This window comes from Panthera tigris, chromosome D2, assembly GCF_018350195.1.
Source record: "Panthera tigris isolate Pti1 chromosome D2, P.tigris_Pti1_mat1.1, whole genome shotgun sequence".
NCBI lineage: Eukaryota > Metazoa > Chordata > Mammalia > Carnivora > Felidae > Panthera > Panthera tigris.
In genome coordinates, this window is record NC_056670.1 from 86187388 (window position 1) to 86204025 (window position 16638).

Sequence of the window (16638 nt, forward strand, 5' to 3'; positions counted from 1 at the left end):
TGGTTGCCCCACACAGAGCCTCCGGGTGCCTCCTGGGGGCCCGGCCTCAAGGGCACGTCCACGGGCACCTCCTGCCGGCCTCCTCCGGGCTTGACTTCTTTCGTTCATGCATTCACTCAGCAAATATTGGCTGGACCCCGCCACAGCATGGTGCCAGACCGAGCGCCCCCTCCAGGGACTCGAGCCAAGCTGCGTACCCGGGGTCACAGAAACCACACCACAGTGACTTAGTCGTTTTTACTAAAGCACATAAACTTCCAGGAGCCAGGGCGTGGCGGCCAGGGTGGGCATCTGGGACCGTGAGCCTCACCCCAGGGAGGCTGTCTTCCAAAGGGCCCGCCTGCTGCTGACACCCGTGGGACGTGGAGGCCACCCTTTGTCCCAGCCCCTAGGCCCGCGTCCAGGCGGCCCCCCCCACCACGGGACTATTGGGAACGCCCGGGGCAGGGGAGGGATCTGGGGGTCGGGCAGCTGCGGAGCCAGCCCCGATGCACCCCTCGCCCCACCCACCCTGCGGAGCCCCCAGAGGCATCCCCTCCCCTCCACGAGGGTCCGGTGCACGTGGTGGGGGGGGAACGGAGGCAGCCCCAGAGGCAGCCGGACCGGGAGGCCCTGGCGTGACCCTGCGCAGAACTGGGACTCGGGGACAAGGCCACTGGAGGAGGGGCGCCTACGGATAGGGTGGGGAGGGGTGGGCGGTAGGTCCTCAGAGGGGCCGTCGAGGTCCGTGTCCTCTGGAGTCACCCAATGGCCAGGTGTGGCAGCCCATACAGGACCGAGTTGAGGGCGACGGGGAGCCGCTCGGAGCCATGCAGCTGTGGCTGGAAGGACGGCAGCTGGTCCTTGGAAGCCCACGGAGACTCATCTGAGGACGGCACAGCTCACTGGGGGCAGGACGCCCGGGGCCCGAGAGAGGCTCACGCACGCGGGGGGCGGGGGTGCTCCCGACCCTGCCTCCAGACGTAGCCCTGAACACGGGCCCTGCCGCACGCCCACACCCGGGACACCGAGTGTCCCCACCCCCCGTCCCCTCCGCACCACCTCCCCACTCTGAGTGTGAGGCGTCCAGAAGCTTCCAGTAGCTCGGGGCCTCCTCCTGCCACCAGCTGGCCGCCACCACTAACTGGGGGCAGGGCGTGCATGACAATCACGGTGCTGTCCCTTCCTTTCACTGCCCATCAACGCGGGACCACGGAGCACGCAGGAGCCACGGCTTCCTCTCCTGCCGCCCCCAGCGCAAGTCAGGAGCTCCTCCACCACCGGCTCTTTCTAGACGCCATCGACCTTCGTGCACCTGCTGACGCCAGGCCCTCCCTCCCTCCTCCATCCATCGAAGCCGCGCTTATCGTTTGGCACTGTGTTCCGGGCACCGGGGACCACGTAACCCTTTGTGCTGTTTGTCTGAAGACTTCGTGGTAAGTCACCCTGGGATAAACCTCTCTTAGTTACGACAGACTGTTCCTTTAACGCGCTGCTCTGCTCGAGCTATGGCTGGTGTCGTACTTATTTTCAGCCCCAGCACCTTACGTGAAGGTGTGAAGGGGTGTCTGTCTGCTCTGAAGAACAAAGTCCCGGGGCCCCCGCTCCCAGGGAGCACACCTGGGCTTTCAGAACTTATGTGACTTGGACGGTTCTAAAGACAGACGGGCAGTTCTAACAGCCAGGGTGCCTCCCTTAAGGATTTAGGACGCCAGGCGTCCCTGAGGCTGCTGTCAGCCTGTGCAGAGACAGGAGGCAGACACCCTAGCCTGCGGGGCTGCGGGGCTGCGGGCAGGGACACGGGGCTGTGGAGCTGCAGGGACACTGGCAGAGACGAGGGGCGGGGACACAGGCCGGGAGGTGGCCCTGCACGGCAGAGGATGAGCGGGGATGTGGAACAGCTTCCGTTACCATGGTTGTTCGTGTCCCCAGCTCCCGTCTGCCGGAGGAGATGGGCGGCCCTCCCGATGGGCCTGCCAGCTGTCAACAGATCTAGGAAAGAAACATCCTCAGGCTGGCCAGGGACCCCGCCGGCAGGCTCCCGGGGAGGGGACGGCCGCGCCCACTCACTTTCCCACAGGACGCTGGCCCGCAGCGCATTGTCCTGCAGGAAGGTCGGCCACTGGTTTGCCAGGATGCTCCTGACCCCCACCAGACTCAGAAGGACGGCAGTCTCGACGGGCCTCTCCAGGGACAGCTGGGCCACACTGCGGGGACCAGGATCCAGTGTGACCGCCTGAACCGTCCCCAGTGCACAGCCCGAATAGCACCAAGTTGGGCATGTGTCCTTCGATGGACAGCTCTCCAAGTTCTTGGAAGAATCGAGAACGCATTCCCACCCCCCACCCTGCCCGCCTCGGCAGATTAAACGTCATCTAACAAGAAGCCTCCAGAGTGCTGCCAGATCCTTCCGGACCACTCCCAGCATGGCAGTGGAGCCAGGAGTCGCGGCATCCGTCGTGAGGCGGGGACCCTGCTGCGCCACCTCGGCGGCCCCCCCGGCCCTGTGGGGAGCCCTGAAGCCAGGGCACCCTCCCAGCCGCCGCCCTCTGTCCTCGGGGTCTGCGTTGGGGCTGCCCTCCCGCCTCCACAACGCCCCGGCCAGACTCTTCCAGGGAAGGGGTCGGGGCAGACTGCGGAGTCCCGGCTCCCTCGTGGGGCTCTGTCTTCCCCCCACGCCCCCCGGCCCCCACCACGAGCCCCCCAGTCAGGGATGTGGAGGCGGGGCTGCTGGCACGGGGCGGGGGCGGGGGGGGGGACATCGGGCACCTCTTGCTGTCCGAGTGCTCTGTGTGCCGCTGCATGCTCTCGTAGGACCTCGTCAGGTCCAGCAGGACCATCATCTGGCACCCTGCGGGACCCAGGAGGGCAGAGCTCAGCCGCCGCACGCCCAGGTGGAGGAGGCCAGTGGCCTCGCCCGGCTGGGGCTTGACGTCCACGGGCCCTCTTCCAAGGCCCCCCGGCCACCTGAGCCCGCGGGCACAGCATTTGCTTCGGGAACCCCACACCCTTCACAGGCTCCTGGTGCCAGCGGGCTGGGCTGGGCGGCAGGGGGGCTGGGAGGCACCCTCTGGGCCATGGCCTGGCCCCCTGCTCAGCAGAGGCTCTTGGCCACGGTCTTGCTGGGGGAAGGGGGGGCCGGGGGGGGTATTTGGACACACATGGCGAGAGTCGGTCACCCTGGCCCCGTGGGCCCATGAAACAGGTGCCAGTGCCTGAAGTGTGACACTTGGCTATGGATGTGCAGGGGGCCACACGGGACAGTGGTGGACTCCCCACTTGCTACGGCGGCCTGGCTGAGGGCGGTTCAGGGGGGCTGCCCCAGGGGCAGGCGGGACCTCCCATGCGTGAGGACAAGCCTTGGTCGGGAATGGGGCGGGGGGCACCAAGGGTGCCGTCGGCCCCACGCGCGCACGGTGACTTCGCACACCATCTCGTCTGAGAAGGCTTAGAGTTAAGCTTGAGAGGCCTTGTTTCTGCTGCCCTTTGGGGCGAGGACTCTGCCGGGTGACAGGCTTCTGGGATGGGGCGGTGTGTTGGCCTCACCCCCATCTCCAGGGGGCTGGGAAGGAGACAGGTACCAGGTGACCGTGTGCGGCAGAGGGGGGCGGTGTTCAGGTGCCCTGACCACGGGACGAGTGTCCACGTGCTGCCATCAGCGGGTCAGTTTGAGGGCATCTCCGAGGGGTCCTTGAAAAGGCTCTCCTAGCGACTGTGTAGGGCGGCCAGTCATCCAGCCACCCGCTGAGGAAAAGGCGACTCCAGGGCGAGCCAGACCACCACTCAGAAGCCCTCAGGGGACAGCCAGAGGGAACACAAGGCCCAGGGTGCCCACAGTTACACTAGAAGGAGTGGTGGGGGCGTGATCAGCATGTTCCGCGGAAATGCCCACCCCAGCCCTCCTGGACTCTGCAGGCACAGCCCCGGGGGATGACCCACCCAGGCCCTAACTCTGGCTGGGCCTGCCAGGTCCAGAACTCGGAACTGGCAGGAGGGGGGTGAGGGCAGGAGGGGCTTCCCCCACAGCTCTGCCATGCTTCTAGGGAGGCCCCAGCCCTCGGAGCCCTTCATCAGACAGTCGACGCCTGATGGAGACGCGGGGGCCTTGTTCCGTGTCTGTGCTGGTTCCTGTCGTCCTGGCAGACAGTCAGGCTTGGGGGCGCCGAGGGGCTGTCTCACCTTGTAGGTTCGTGGCAGCCAACCTTTCCACCACTATGTGGGACAGGAAGCTCTCCATCCCGTAGAAGAAGAAGCCACTGCAGCTGCCCAGGAGCTGCTCCCACTCAGCCTGGCTGTAAAGGGAAGGAGGGTGGCCCGGTGGATGGAGCCGGGCAGGCAGCAGGTATCCCAGGGCGTCCCAGGGGGTCCTGGCTGCGGCAGCCAGGACTGAATCTGTCCTGAGTCCTTAGGGCTGCAGCTGCGGGCAGGAGAAACTCTCGGGACTTGTTTCTAAAGCAAAGCCCGTCCTGTGCTCCTTGCTCCCTGTCCCACCCCTCCGCTCAGGCAGAACTAATGTCCACCCTGCTGGTGCCCCCTGTTGCCCTCAACCCTGGGTTCTACCCATGTGGTTCTCCTGAGAAGCTACATCCCGTCCCTGGAATGAACCCTCCTTTCACTGTGCAGCGGCTCTGGAAAGTGCTGGAAGGACACTTCCCTAATGGCCAACCTCTCCCAGGTCTCTGAGAGGACCCCAGGTGAGCATCCCTGTTCCCAGCCAGCGCTCTGCACCACTCCAGGAGGCCCCGCCCCCCCCCCCACGCCTCCCCACAGGCCGTGCCCACTAAGGCCTTTGCGCATCTGCCGGAGGACCCGCCCCAGCAGGCCCCAGGGCACAATCCCACTGCAGCCCCGCCCCTCCCCCCGCAGGCCCCGCCCACCCACAGCCCCACCCAGCACCCCCTCCCCCTGCCCCCAGCAGGTTCTCCCCTGCCTTCCCTCAACCAAGTGCCAGAGCCTGGGGCACACCCTGCACCTTGGGCAGAAGTACACCCTTGGGTGCCAGGTCCTCATCTGTAAAGTGGGACAAAGACAATGACCCCCCCCACCCCCCCCGCCATCCAGGCACCTTGAGGACCAGGAGCCCACTGCGTGATGACCAAAGGCTGGACCACAGGAGCCTCTGGGGGTGGGGTGGGGTGGGAGTGTGGTTCCCGGGATAAAATGGGGGTTCAGGGTTGGGGGGAGGCTGAGGGAAACAGGGAGAAGCGAGGGGCCAGGGGGAGACGGAAGCCAGTGGTCCCACCGCCCCCACCCCCACCCCCCCCCCCGAGTGTGGGGAGCACCCCTCTGGTGGGTCACATAAACCGGCTCGATGGGGGACGGTGTCTCCAGACAGCAGACACCGACCTCGGGAAGTGCATGTTTCCCAGATGTCCCACCCACAGAGCAGTGAACGAGTCTCGGAATCTTTCCAAAATTTCCCGGGTTACGGAGACAGGAGTCGGCATGTCTGCAACACAAATTGAATGGGGACGAGACACAGGAGCTTGTCTCACACGTGGAACCCTGAGGGGCTACAGGCAGCAGCAGGCCCCGGTGTGACCGCGGCGGGGCCTTGGCGTGTCCCTTGGTGCGCACCTAGCGTGGCCCTCGTGTGGCTGTGGTGGACCTGGTGCGCACAGAGGGGGACATGGTGGAGTCGGCATCTATCGCTTGTGGAAATGTCAGCGCTCCTTCCCTTCCCTAAATCTCTCCTAAAGAGGTTTTGAAAACCAGCTCAGCAAAAGAAAAACCCAAGGAACTAAACACTTAAAGCCACAGGGGACGGCACCAAGCCACGTTTCGGGCCCTGAGGGTCACCGGACCTCGCTTCAGGGGCTCATTCGTCGTACAACTGACGTCCTGACTTGGCTGTGATGGCCAGGAAGGGCCGCAGAGCACAGGTGCGCGTCCGGGCCCCAGGGCCCCACTCCCCCTGCGTGGTCGGGGTAACGGGAGGCGGCCGAGAGCAGAGGCCGCAGCGCTGAGCCCGCGCCACGCTGCGCCAGAGTCCACGGGGGGGCTGTGGCCTGTGTGTGCACGTCGAGGGCCCGTGAGAGGCACTTGCCTATGACCCGGGCCTCCTCGTAGGGGTCCACGATGACTGGGTCTGGGTTAAGGAGCAACAGCCCGCAGGCTTGGGTGTCCCGGGCGGTGGGGCGGATAAAGGATACACTTGAAGTTGTCGGGGTCGACCACGATGCAGTCGGGGGGGATGAGCCGGGGCGCAGCGTCCTGCTCCACAGACAAGGGTCTTTAGGGGCCCCGTGGCCCGCAGGCGGACCCCGGGCTCCCCGGGCCCTCTGCCTGTGGCCGGCGAGGCCTCCTCTGCCCACCTTGTGTCCCTTCTTAGCTGGATTTCTCTTCCTGAACTGTCTGCCTTTGCCCTCCTTCTTCACGGCCCCGTCGGCTGCGGACAAGAAAAGAAGGTGTTTGGAGCCAGTAGAGGTGGAGGCACGAGGCAGTACGAACGCACTAAACGCCCCTGAACTGTTCACTTTAAGGGGGTTCATTTTACATTCTGTAAATTTCATCTCAATAAAAAAAAAACCCAAGAAGTAGTGACAACGATTGATTTTAATTTTTCTGAAGTTGTGAAAGCAGCAATTTCTCCCATGTAAAGGCTCGCGGGACTGGCAAAGGCCCGAGCCAGGAGACCTCGAGAAAGGAACAGTCACCAGAGAAGCCCCCGGCCCACCTGGCTGGCCATTCACACACCACGCGGGGCACCCGCCAGTGTGCCTGCTGCAGCGGCCCTGTCGCGAGGCCGGACCCTGCTGGCTCCCTGCCTCCTGCACGGGCATTTCCACCTCACTGCTCTGCTGGCTTGTGGATTCTTTCGCAAGTTCTGGAAATAGTGACAGGTGACTTCCTCTCTGTCGGCCCTCATGTCTCTTATTCCTGTGGGTGCACTCACATTCCAGGAGGGAAGGGGCGCAAGAGCAGGGCTCTGGCCGCGTCCTGTGTGCTGTGCCATCAAGAAGGCGGCTTGCTGGGGACCCGGATGGACCCTCCGCCAGGGCGAGCGGTGTTCACTCCCAGCCGGTTTGCTAAGAATTTCTATTACGAATGCATTCATTTTAAGAAATGCTGTCTCTCTGCAGTGACTAAGATGCTTATTAAGTTCGTTTTCCCTTGGTCTAATTTAATGACGCTTATAACTTTCAAGGTCAGAATGGGTGATGAAAGTCATATTTTTCTCTCTTGTGCCGTTCTTGGCAGTTTGGAGGTGTGGGGCCAACAGAGGCTGGAGGGGTGGCCCTTTTTCCCAATTCTCAGGGAGATTTGTTAAGATTGACATCAGCTGTTTCTGGAAAGTCTACCCGGTCGGTTTCAACAGCAGATGTAGGTCCACTGATCTCCCCTCTTTGTTGGTTATGAGAGCACGCGGAGTTTTCCTCCTTGAGTCCACGAGCTGTGTTTTCCAGGACTCGGCCTGCTTCGGCCGCGCGCTTGAACGTACTTCGTAAGGTCACTCGTAGCGTCGTCTTACCATCTTTCGGATCTCTGATGCATCTGTAGGGTCGGAGTCTCTTTTCACTCCTCACGTTGTGCATTTGTGCCCCATCCACATTTTTCTTGACCATTCTCACTGGGATGTGTCTATTTTACGAGTTTTTAAAAACTTTTGTCTCTTTGCTGATGTCTGCTCATGTGCTTGCGGGCCCCCCTCCTCTGCCTTGAGGATTTTGTGTTTTTGCTCCAAGTCCATAAATTCCACGCTCAACTTCCACACTTCCAGAGACTAGCGGTCCGGGGCCTTCCTGTGATCACTTCTCCTGAGTCCCACGAGATACGCAGGGGTGCGGTTTTAAATTTCCAAATGGGGATTCAAGAAAGCCACCTTTTGGCAGTGGTCTCCGTGCTGACCACGCTGGCGTCGGCCAGCGTCTGGGATGGTTCCGGGTGCTGCTCCCCATATTTTGAGGCTATCAACCGTTGCCGCTGTGTGACGACCCCACCCCAGGGCGCCTCTGGCTGTGGAGCCTGTTCCACGTGGCAGTGGGCGGCTGTCCCTTCCGGTCACCCTGACGATCTCTTTCTGACGCGGGGTGTCCTTTGGCTTAGCCACGTGGCTTGTACACACGGCACCTGTGTGTGCAACGTCCTCTTGTCCATGCCGTCACTCAGTGGGCAGGCGTGTGGCCCGTTTGTGTATTTACTTACGATCTAGATGGAATAAGTCCCGTCGCCCCACTGTTTGGTTTGTGTTTGTCCCACTATCTGTGCGTGCTTCCCCGTCACCGGCTCTCGCAGCCCCACGGCTGCGTCATTTCTCTCGTTCGTCTTCCCTCTTCACCAGCGTGGACTCTATACGCCGATTCCCTTCTTCTGTGGTTGTCCGTAGACATGTACTGGGAGCACTCACCACACAGAGAACCTGCCTCCAGCCTGGGCCGTTGGACACTTCTGCTTGTCACCCCTCGGCAAAGCGTTAGAAAGGCTCACCTCCCATTTAGCCAGTGTTTCTGTCACTCCACGGTGAGAACCGTTGCCGCTATAACAAGTGACCACAATGGAGGGACTTAAAGCAACACACATGTGGTTCTCACACTTGTGCAGAGGAGTCCTTCTGGCGGACGATTTGCCCAGGACTGCTTCCTCCTGGGGCTGCGCACAACGGGCTCCACCTTGTCCAGCCTGGGCTCGGGCGCCGCCCCGTCCTTAGAGGCAGCAGCACGGCCTCCTCCCATCTGTCTGTGACCTCCTGCCTCCATCTTACAAGGGGCTGCTCTGCCTTGGACGCCGTTAAAATGCCGCCGGGGGGCTCATCAGTCTGACCGCCTTCCCTGGAGTCTCCGCTCCGCTTCTCATGTTGGGGGCTTCTGGAAACTTCTGGACACACGGGGTTACAGTCTTTGTCCGATTCTGGGGGGACACCGGCGGTCCCTGGTCCCAGGACTCCCCTCCCAGGGCTCGGGCCGTGGCGCATTGGGCCCCGCGTCCCCCGTGGCTCCCTCTCGGGGCTCAGGCTCCGTGCCCGCTCTCTGGTGTCGCAAAGCCGCTGTTCCCTCTACGTCGCCTTTCCCCTGCTTTCAGTTGGAAGGGCAGAGGTGGCCCTTGCCGCTCCATCCGGGATGCAGGTGAAGGTGCAAACTATTTGTTCTTAGCTTCCCTTCCTACTCACTGAAGTGCAGCATGTCTGCCGGGGACGGCACGGAGGGAGGGCCTTCCCATACCCGGCGCACCTGCGTGAAAGGCGCCCGCGGACAGGCCACGGTCAGCCGGAGTCCGCAGCTGCCCCCAGGCCCGCGTCCCGGCCCCCGAACCTCCGGTCATCACCTTTCGCCACCTAGTCCGTGACTAGCTCGTCACCGGCTGCTGGCTGCCATCCCTGCCTTTCAAACCCAAGCGTGCCAGGCCACGGCCGACGCTCAATGCCCCCTTCGGCGCAACTCACAGACGCCTGGCACACACCAGCGGTTCTGCAATACCTCGAACCCATGCGTGCCTAGAAAAGCGCTGCCACGGCCCATGATGACCGTCTGCCAGGAGTCCACGTGAAGGTAACCTAGTCCCATTTTGAAATTAACTGTGGCCCAGGACACCTCTCACCTGTCTCCTCTCGACGGAGGCGGCTCCACAGCATCTGCAGGGAAAACTCTCGGGCCACGGAGTCCACCCCTTCCTCAAACACGGAGAGACCTTCCAGCGGCAGCTCCAGAAGATGCCTGTCCGCAATGAGGATGGTGTCGTTCGCAGCCTCGGGCTCAGCTGTGGACAGGGCAGCACCAGCTACGGAGGCCGCAGGAGACGAGCTCCCGAGGACGCGCAGACCCCTGGGCGGGCCTGCCCGTCACCGCTGATGCCGATCGGCTGGAGACACAGGAAGAAGTCTGAGCTCGGCTCAGCCTGTGACGGGAGGGGGGCAGGGGGGCGGCAGGACGCGCGGGGGCGTCTGGGGGAAGGACGGCACAGCTGGGTCACGGCTCCGAGCCGGACGCAGCCTGGGTCACAGGATGGCCGGGCCTCCGCGTGTCTGAGGGCCTGCCTCCCGGAGCAGGTCCTGGAATCCACGACTCCTAACCAGGGAGCCACCTCTCAGAGGACGAAGCCTTGCACCTGTGATGTGGCAGCTCCTCCACGTGACCACGGAACCCTCGGAGGATCACGTGGGCCCTGCTTGGCCAGTTAGAGAAACCCTGTCCTTTCCGACAGGCATAAATGGTAGTAAGGGTGAGGCCACTAGACCCCTCGGTCGAATTTACCGTACGCACGAAGGGAAACAAATCACTGCGGTGAGCGAGGGCTGCGTCTGGGGATCTCAAGTCCGAATCCCGGCGGACCAAGGTGACCGCGGGTGGGCCGACTCCGGCCCCTCAGCTGGAGCGGGAAGCACCACCCCCTGCCCCGCAGCCGCACGCACCCCCCACCCTCATCTGTCGTCCGGCTGCGGAGCCGCGAGTGCGTGCAGGTGGGTGCGCGGTGGCAGCGCCGCGTGGGGAGGGGGCACCAGCGGGGCTTCCGGATCAGAGCACCTGCTGGGTCAGAGCACCCGAGGAGGGCGCGCTCCTTTCCCTCCCGCCCGATGACCCCGCGTGGGCCCCAGAAAAGGACACAGATGAAAATGCCTTCGAACAAGAGCGATGGATACGACCGCAGGTGCCGGGTGGGAGATGGACGCCTTGTGGTCACACTCCGCTCCGGCCGCGGGGCTGGGAGGGCGGCGCGAGCGCATTTCCCACGTTTTCAGGCCCATCGAGTGGGAAACCAGAGGGGCTGTCCTGACGGCGTGGAGACGACCGGGAAGCCCCCGGAGCTCAGGCGCTGGGCGCCCCCTCCCCAGGGGCGGCCAGACCAGCACGCGTCGTCCTTCACTCAGGAGCCAGCAGGTCCCTGTGCAGAAGCTGGTCGTGCCCTCGTGTCATCTGGGGCGCCCGCTCCCGAGGGTGACGGGCAGTATGCCACCACGCGGGCCACCGGCTCCCCCAGGAGGGGCGGGTCTGCGGGTGCAGGAAGCCCCCGCTCCGGGCTCTGGTACGTGGGGCGCACAGACCCCTGAGGGGACTGTCTCACGCCCTGTGGGCGCTCAGCACCCTGGGAGACCCTCAGGGGACACCTATTTCTGACCCACCTGGGCTCCCCCAACCCAGCTTCCCCTCCGGCGCGCTCTCACTCACCCCGGGGCAGGGACACTTTCCTTTCCTTGTCTTTGCCCTTTGGTCTCCCTGAATCCGTGACGACGGTGGGCACCTGTGTTCTGGAGGCCAAAGGCACGTCCTCAGGTTTTTAAAAACACACGAAAATCACACGTACTAAGGACGTAAAGAATATCTCCCTAGACCGTTTCACATCAGGGCAGGGAGTGTCACTTTTGGGGGCCGGTCTCACGGAGATGGGGGCAGGGATAACTGGGCACAGACAGAAACAAAGGCAGCCCAAGGCCTCTGCCTTCCCTACCAAGAATAAGTCAAAGGGGTTCAGGACCCCGGGCCACGTGTCCCACTCCCACCCTGTACGGGCACCAGGCACTGCAAGGGCATGGGGCGGAGGGGACCTGAGTGGTGGGGATGTTCCCCCAGAAAAGATTTTCAGCAGAGTCGGGACTTTTTCCCTAAGACAGAGGCTCCGAGTCGGGCATTCTGGATTTGAGGGGCCCTTTGACCTTTCCCGTCTGAATTCAGCACGGTCTGATTTAGGGCAGAGCAAAGCTCATCAACTTCACAGCAAAGACCCGAACCTCCACGTGGGAATGACGCCCACCCAGCCCACCGCCGGCCACTCAGCTCATGCTGGGCTTCGGGGAGGCTGGGGTCAGAGCTGGCTTGCAGGCTGAGCCCCCGTCCTGGCCAACCTGGCCCCCAGCCCCCTATTCCTGACCGCCCCCAGCACCTTCGGGCATCACTTCTGGGGACAGAGAGATGGTGATTCCCTTCCCTGTCCCGAGGAGAGTCCTGGACTTTGTGCTCGAAACCCGCCCCCACCCGGACCACGACATCTAGCTAGCACTGCCCTGTCCCCCCCACCCCCACCCCCCCACCCCGTGGCCTCCACCCTCGTGCCGGGAGCTGCTCAGACAGCAAACACTTCCGCAATCAGCCCGCGACAGGTACCTGGCCTCAGGGCTGCCGAGCACTGGAAACAGCGGCCTCAGGTACCCCTCCATGGACGCCAGGACTTCCCCAAACTTCCGCAGAGAGTGCCCTTCCCTCTCAAGAGGCGCGTTTTCCAATTCCTGACTCAGCCCAAACATCAGGCCGTGATCAGAGGTGTCTCAGGGGGCCTCATAAAATCCCAGCCCAGTTAGCGCACAGAGTGAGGAAGACACTGCAGGACCCGCCCTTCCAGAAAAAAGCTTGGCGGCCAGGGGCGCGGCTCAGCTGCACAGCAGGCTCCTTGCACCCCACCGGCCTGCCCCAGGCACCGGGCTCCACCGGACCCCAGACTCCTTGCCGGTCCCAGCCGCCCGCTCCTCTGGGGCCCGCCCTGGCGCCCCCAGCCCCACTGGTTCCTCTGCTCACATCATGGAGGCACCTGCACCAGGCTCGCTCGAGGAGTCGAAAAGCATCGGCCATCCTGCCAGGACCCCGACCTGGGCGTCCCGGCAACGCCTGGGGTCCGGATGACCGTTGCCGCTCACCCAGCACCCCTCCTTCACCTCACTGCAGCCGGGCCGGGGTCCTGGTCCCACCTGCGTGACGGAGCAGCCCAGGCAGCTGGGCTCGGGGTCTCACCGTGCTTGAGTTCAGGGCCATGTCCTCATTGGTCACCTCCACCTGGGTCAGCTCCCGGAACTGCTGGGCATCGGCCAATAGGCAGGAGAAGGTGGCTGGGTTCACGGCCACCCGTGCCACCTTGCAGAAGCCTGTGGAGACCGACACTGCCGCTGTCCCCCCCCCCCCCCCATAGTCCGAGGGGCCGAGGACAGACGGAGCGGGGGCTGTGCATGAACACTGGGAGTCGATACACACGGGCACTCATGGTGGCTGTCAGAGTGGGGGCTCAGGTGGGTGTCCCCCAGTCTACAGCCTTCCTTAGTTTTCAGTGAAACAGGAAGTGGAATTATGTGCCTGAGGTGTAAGGAAGAAAGGGGGAAGTAGTGATTCCTGGGAGAAGAGATTGTGGAGCCGAGTAAGGGCCACCCAGGGACTTTGAGCATCACCAGCCCCGAGGGCAGCCGAGGCTGGGGTCCGGCCCTGGGAAACACACGTCTCTGCCCGAGTTCCCGTCTCTCACGGGCTCAACGAGCCCCACCCAGCAAGCCTCCCCCCCCTCAGGCCCCCCCCCCCCCGGTGGAGAAAGGCAGGTCCACCTGCCCCCCTGCTGAGGACCGTGTTTGAGGACCACCTCCTGCAACAGAACTCACCGCCCGCTTGGGGCATCTTCCCTTTGGCCGCAGGGACCGACCTGGGTCTCTCGTAGGCAGCGCCATACAGATGGGTCCTGTTGCCAGGACACGGGGCAGGGTCAGAGCCCAGCTCGTGGGGCCCTCGGGGAGCCCGTTCAGCGGACCACACACACCCTGGTGGGGCCCCCTCCCCACGAATGCCTTGGCCAAGTCAAGACACAGAATTGAAACAGACCCATCTGGGCACAGTCGTCGCCGTGAGCTGTCTGACTTCTCTCTGCTCGGCAGGTGCACGGGCATCGTGTCCCCCTGTCATGCCAGCCTGGTGGGACGCCGCACCCACCCCCTCTCAGCCTGGAGCACCTGCTGGCCTGTGTCTGTCCAGCCAGGGCCTTCGGTGCACCCATAACGTGCCCTGCATGGTGACAACCTCCCCCCCCCCCCGCCCCCAGTGACAGTGCCGTGTCCACGCTGCTCCGCTAGACTTCTTAACAGGGTGGCCAACGTCCCCAGAACAGGGACAAGAAGGACTTACCTGTCCCGCCCGTGCTGCAGAAAGAGAATCCGAAAAGTAGGAGGCATTTCATTCAGGTGGTTAAAATGCTGCTCAGTGACCCAGAGATTTTGCCAAGCCTGCGTGTGACAGACAGGAATCAACGGACCACGCCAGATGCTGGCACAGTCCCTGAGCTGTGCTCAGACGCTTCGTGCCAGGCCTCTGGCTGGGGTCTGCCCTGGCCGGCCTGGGGCGCGACCCCTGCAGGACTCGCGGCCGCCACAAGGGGGCAGAGGGCGCACGCGGACTTCACTGGGATCCACCCAGCTTGCACCCTCTTGGCCTGTGTCGCAAACTTGACCTGCCCTACACATGCAGGCGTAAGAACCCAAACAAGTAACAAACGGAAGATCCACCAGCAGCCTAGTGCCTTCCCTCTGTTCCTCCGCGCGGTCCCCTAAACGCCACAAGGCGTGGTCACACGCGTGCCCCTGCCCTCCGCGCACCCTGCTCCCAGGGCACCTGCTCCGAGGCGCATCTGGCTGGGGCGCGCACCCCGTCCCGAGCCCACCCCCTCACCCTCCCCGGCTCCGAGGCGCATCCCGCTCCGCAGCCGTCCCGAGGAACCGGCCCACAAGCACGGGTCCCCACTTGCTACTGAAACCAGCCTCGGGGTGGCGAGCACCGACGGGTGTCTGCACTCACGTCTGAGCACCGATGGTATCTGCATTCATGTCCCAGCTACAGGCGGAGCAGGCACAAAGCAGAAGCATGACCCAGCCACACCCACCCGCCCAGAGGTGGAGCCAGGGCGTCTGGCGCGGAGCGCCCCCTGCTGGGGACCAGACTGGCTTCTTGGAGAGCGCAGTGAGCCCGCCAACAGCCTCTGTCCTCTCCCGGCAGTGGCAGTGGCAGTGGCAGTCCCGTTTGGGCCACCTGGGAAGCTGCGGGTCGGGCCCTGGGCATGTGCTCCCTGGGGACCACGCGGGGGCATTCCACGGGGGTGCAGGCCAGGGACACAGGTGCAGCTGAGCACAGACCCCGACGCCAGAGGGGCTGCTGCGTGGATGCAGGCCCACCCCACCCGTGTGACCCGGGTCCTGCTGAACCTGTCCATTTTAGCGCCTCTGGGGGTCTGGCAGCATCTGAATGCAGGCCTCTTTGCATTCCGCTAATAACTAATGAAGTTGGGGGCCAATAAAAATGTCTATCGACCATTTGGGTATCTTTTGTGAAATTCCACTCTTGCCATTCTTTCCTGCGGGAGTGTCTTTTTCTCACTGACGGGAGCACATCCCCAGTACCACGGGATGTGAGCTTGGGGGCCTTTTCTCGGGCTCGCTTGTGTTTAAGTTTGTATTAAAGTACACATGTGCTGCTATGCTAGTTTCGGGTGTACAATGTGGTGATTCGACACTTCGACGCAGCACCCAGGGCTCATCGCGACAGGTGCCCTCCTCGGTCCCGTCACCGGGATCTGCACCACGGTGCCCCTCGCCCCTCGGGGTCACCCTTGACATATGTTGGACGTTATGTGGATGGGTCCGTTTCCAGACTTTTCTTCTGTGCCACTGGTCATTGTCTCTGTATGTGTATATATTCCCCATGTGTCAATAACATGCTGATCGCGTCAATAACAAGGTCCTGATACCTTGTATAGCAAGTGGGCATTTCTGCATTTTAGAATTTTAGAATTGGATCGTCAGTTCTTAAAAAGGTAAACGCCTGCTGGGAGTCTGATGAGGCTTCTGTGGCAACTGCAGATTCATGGCCCATAGGACGCCTTCCTGGGGTGACTTGGCATTTAGGCTCACAAGGCCGCCCAGGAGAATCAGGACAGGTCGGTGCTGGGCACCCCTCTCTCTGGGAGCCATTCCCGGAGACTCCTGTCTGCCCAGTGACAGGTCAGGTACATGGGAATGAGCTCCACAGAGGGCGGGTACGGGATCACCTGTCAAGTGGTTTTGGCTCATCGTCACCCACGGGCCACTTTCTTAGAAAGCGATACTGACCACGAACTTGGGGGAACACAGCCAGAGTCAGCCCAAGGAGGAAAGCACACACACCTGTCCCTTTGTCCACAGAGAGCAGACGGTCGTCGGAACGGCACGGAGCCTTCCGCCCACACACAGCCCACCTCCTCTGTGCGCATCTTCTCAGATTTCTCTCAGATGGTTTGTAGTTTTCAGGGGAGAGGCCAGGGGTATCTCGTGTCCGATTTCCCCCAGGTACTGATTGTTTTGCTGCTACTGAAGACAGTGTCACTCAGGTATTTTCCTTTTCTGCTTGTTTGCACCTGGCACGCGGAGTGCAGCTGACGCTTCTCTAACGACCTGCGAAATGGGCGCATCGGGCTGGGCTCCCGGCCTCTGTGCTGACTGTTGTTCCTTCACCCCTCCTTTCACCTCTGGCCTCACTGGACGATGCGGAACAGAAGCGCTGACGGCCTCCGGGGCTCCGCCACTCCTGGCTGGAGAAAATCTTTCAACCCTTCAGCAGATAGGCTGAGGTTTGCTCGGGGTTTAAAGGATGTCCTTCATCAAGTTCTGTCAATATGGTGAATTACGTTCATGTTTTTAATATGAAGCCATGGGGAACGTGGCCGTTTGACGCTGACGCACGACCAGGATCTGGCTGGCCAGTGTCTTGTGTCTGCCGATGAGAGAGATTTTCCTTCCTTGTACCACCACCACTAGGTTTCCAGTATGGAGACTTAGCAGACCTTAAAAGAAAGAGGAAGTATTCCTATTCTCTAGGAGCGTTGGGGAGGTTATCTGTACCTTCACCGTTTGGCAGAATTTACTGGTGAAGCCGACTGGGTCTGGGATTTTCTTTGTGGGGATGTTTTTAATAAAGGATTCAATTTCTTTAACAGCTAATAAATTATTCAGATCTT

The 16638-nt window shown here is 62.5% G+C and overlaps 1 protein-coding gene across 4 annotated transcripts in view; it reads right to left on the reverse strand.

Moving 5' to 3' along the window:
- Positions 1-212: 212 nt before the first annotated feature.
- Positions 213-16638, reverse strand: part of CFAP46 (cilia and flagella associated protein 46) — a 95315-nt gene continuing 78889 nt past the window's right edge. Inside the window, exons 45-59 of one of the 4 annotated variants that reach the window (XM_042960132.1) lie at positions 13782-13879; positions 13265-13341; positions 12633-12763; positions 12012-12133; positions 11079-11158; positions 9514-9672; positions 6294-6367; positions 6132-6192; positions 6026-6061; positions 5326-5428; positions 4159-4271; positions 2749-2830; positions 2050-2186; positions 1891-1971; positions 213-865 (exon numbers count right to left, since the gene is read on the reverse strand). In XM_042960132.1, coding sequence (XP_042816066.1) covers positions 741-865; positions 1891-1971; positions 2050-2186; positions 2749-2830; positions 4159-4271; positions 5326-5428; positions 6026-6061; positions 6132-6192; positions 6294-6367; positions 9514-9672; positions 11079-11158; positions 12012-12133; positions 12633-12763; positions 13265-13341; positions 13782-13879 — 1479 coding nt within the window. In that variant the 3' untranslated portion in view covers positions 213-740. Of the gene's footprint in view, positions 866-1890; positions 1972-2049; positions 2187-2748; positions 2831-4158; positions 4272-5325; positions 5429-6025; positions 6062-6131; positions 6193-6293; positions 6368-9513; positions 9673-9705; positions 9775-11078; positions 11159-12011; positions 12134-12632; positions 12764-13264; positions 13342-13781; positions 13880-16638 lie in introns of those variants that run through there. The other 3 variants (XM_042960133.1, XM_042960134.1, XM_042960135.1) reach the window with 3 other exon arrangements.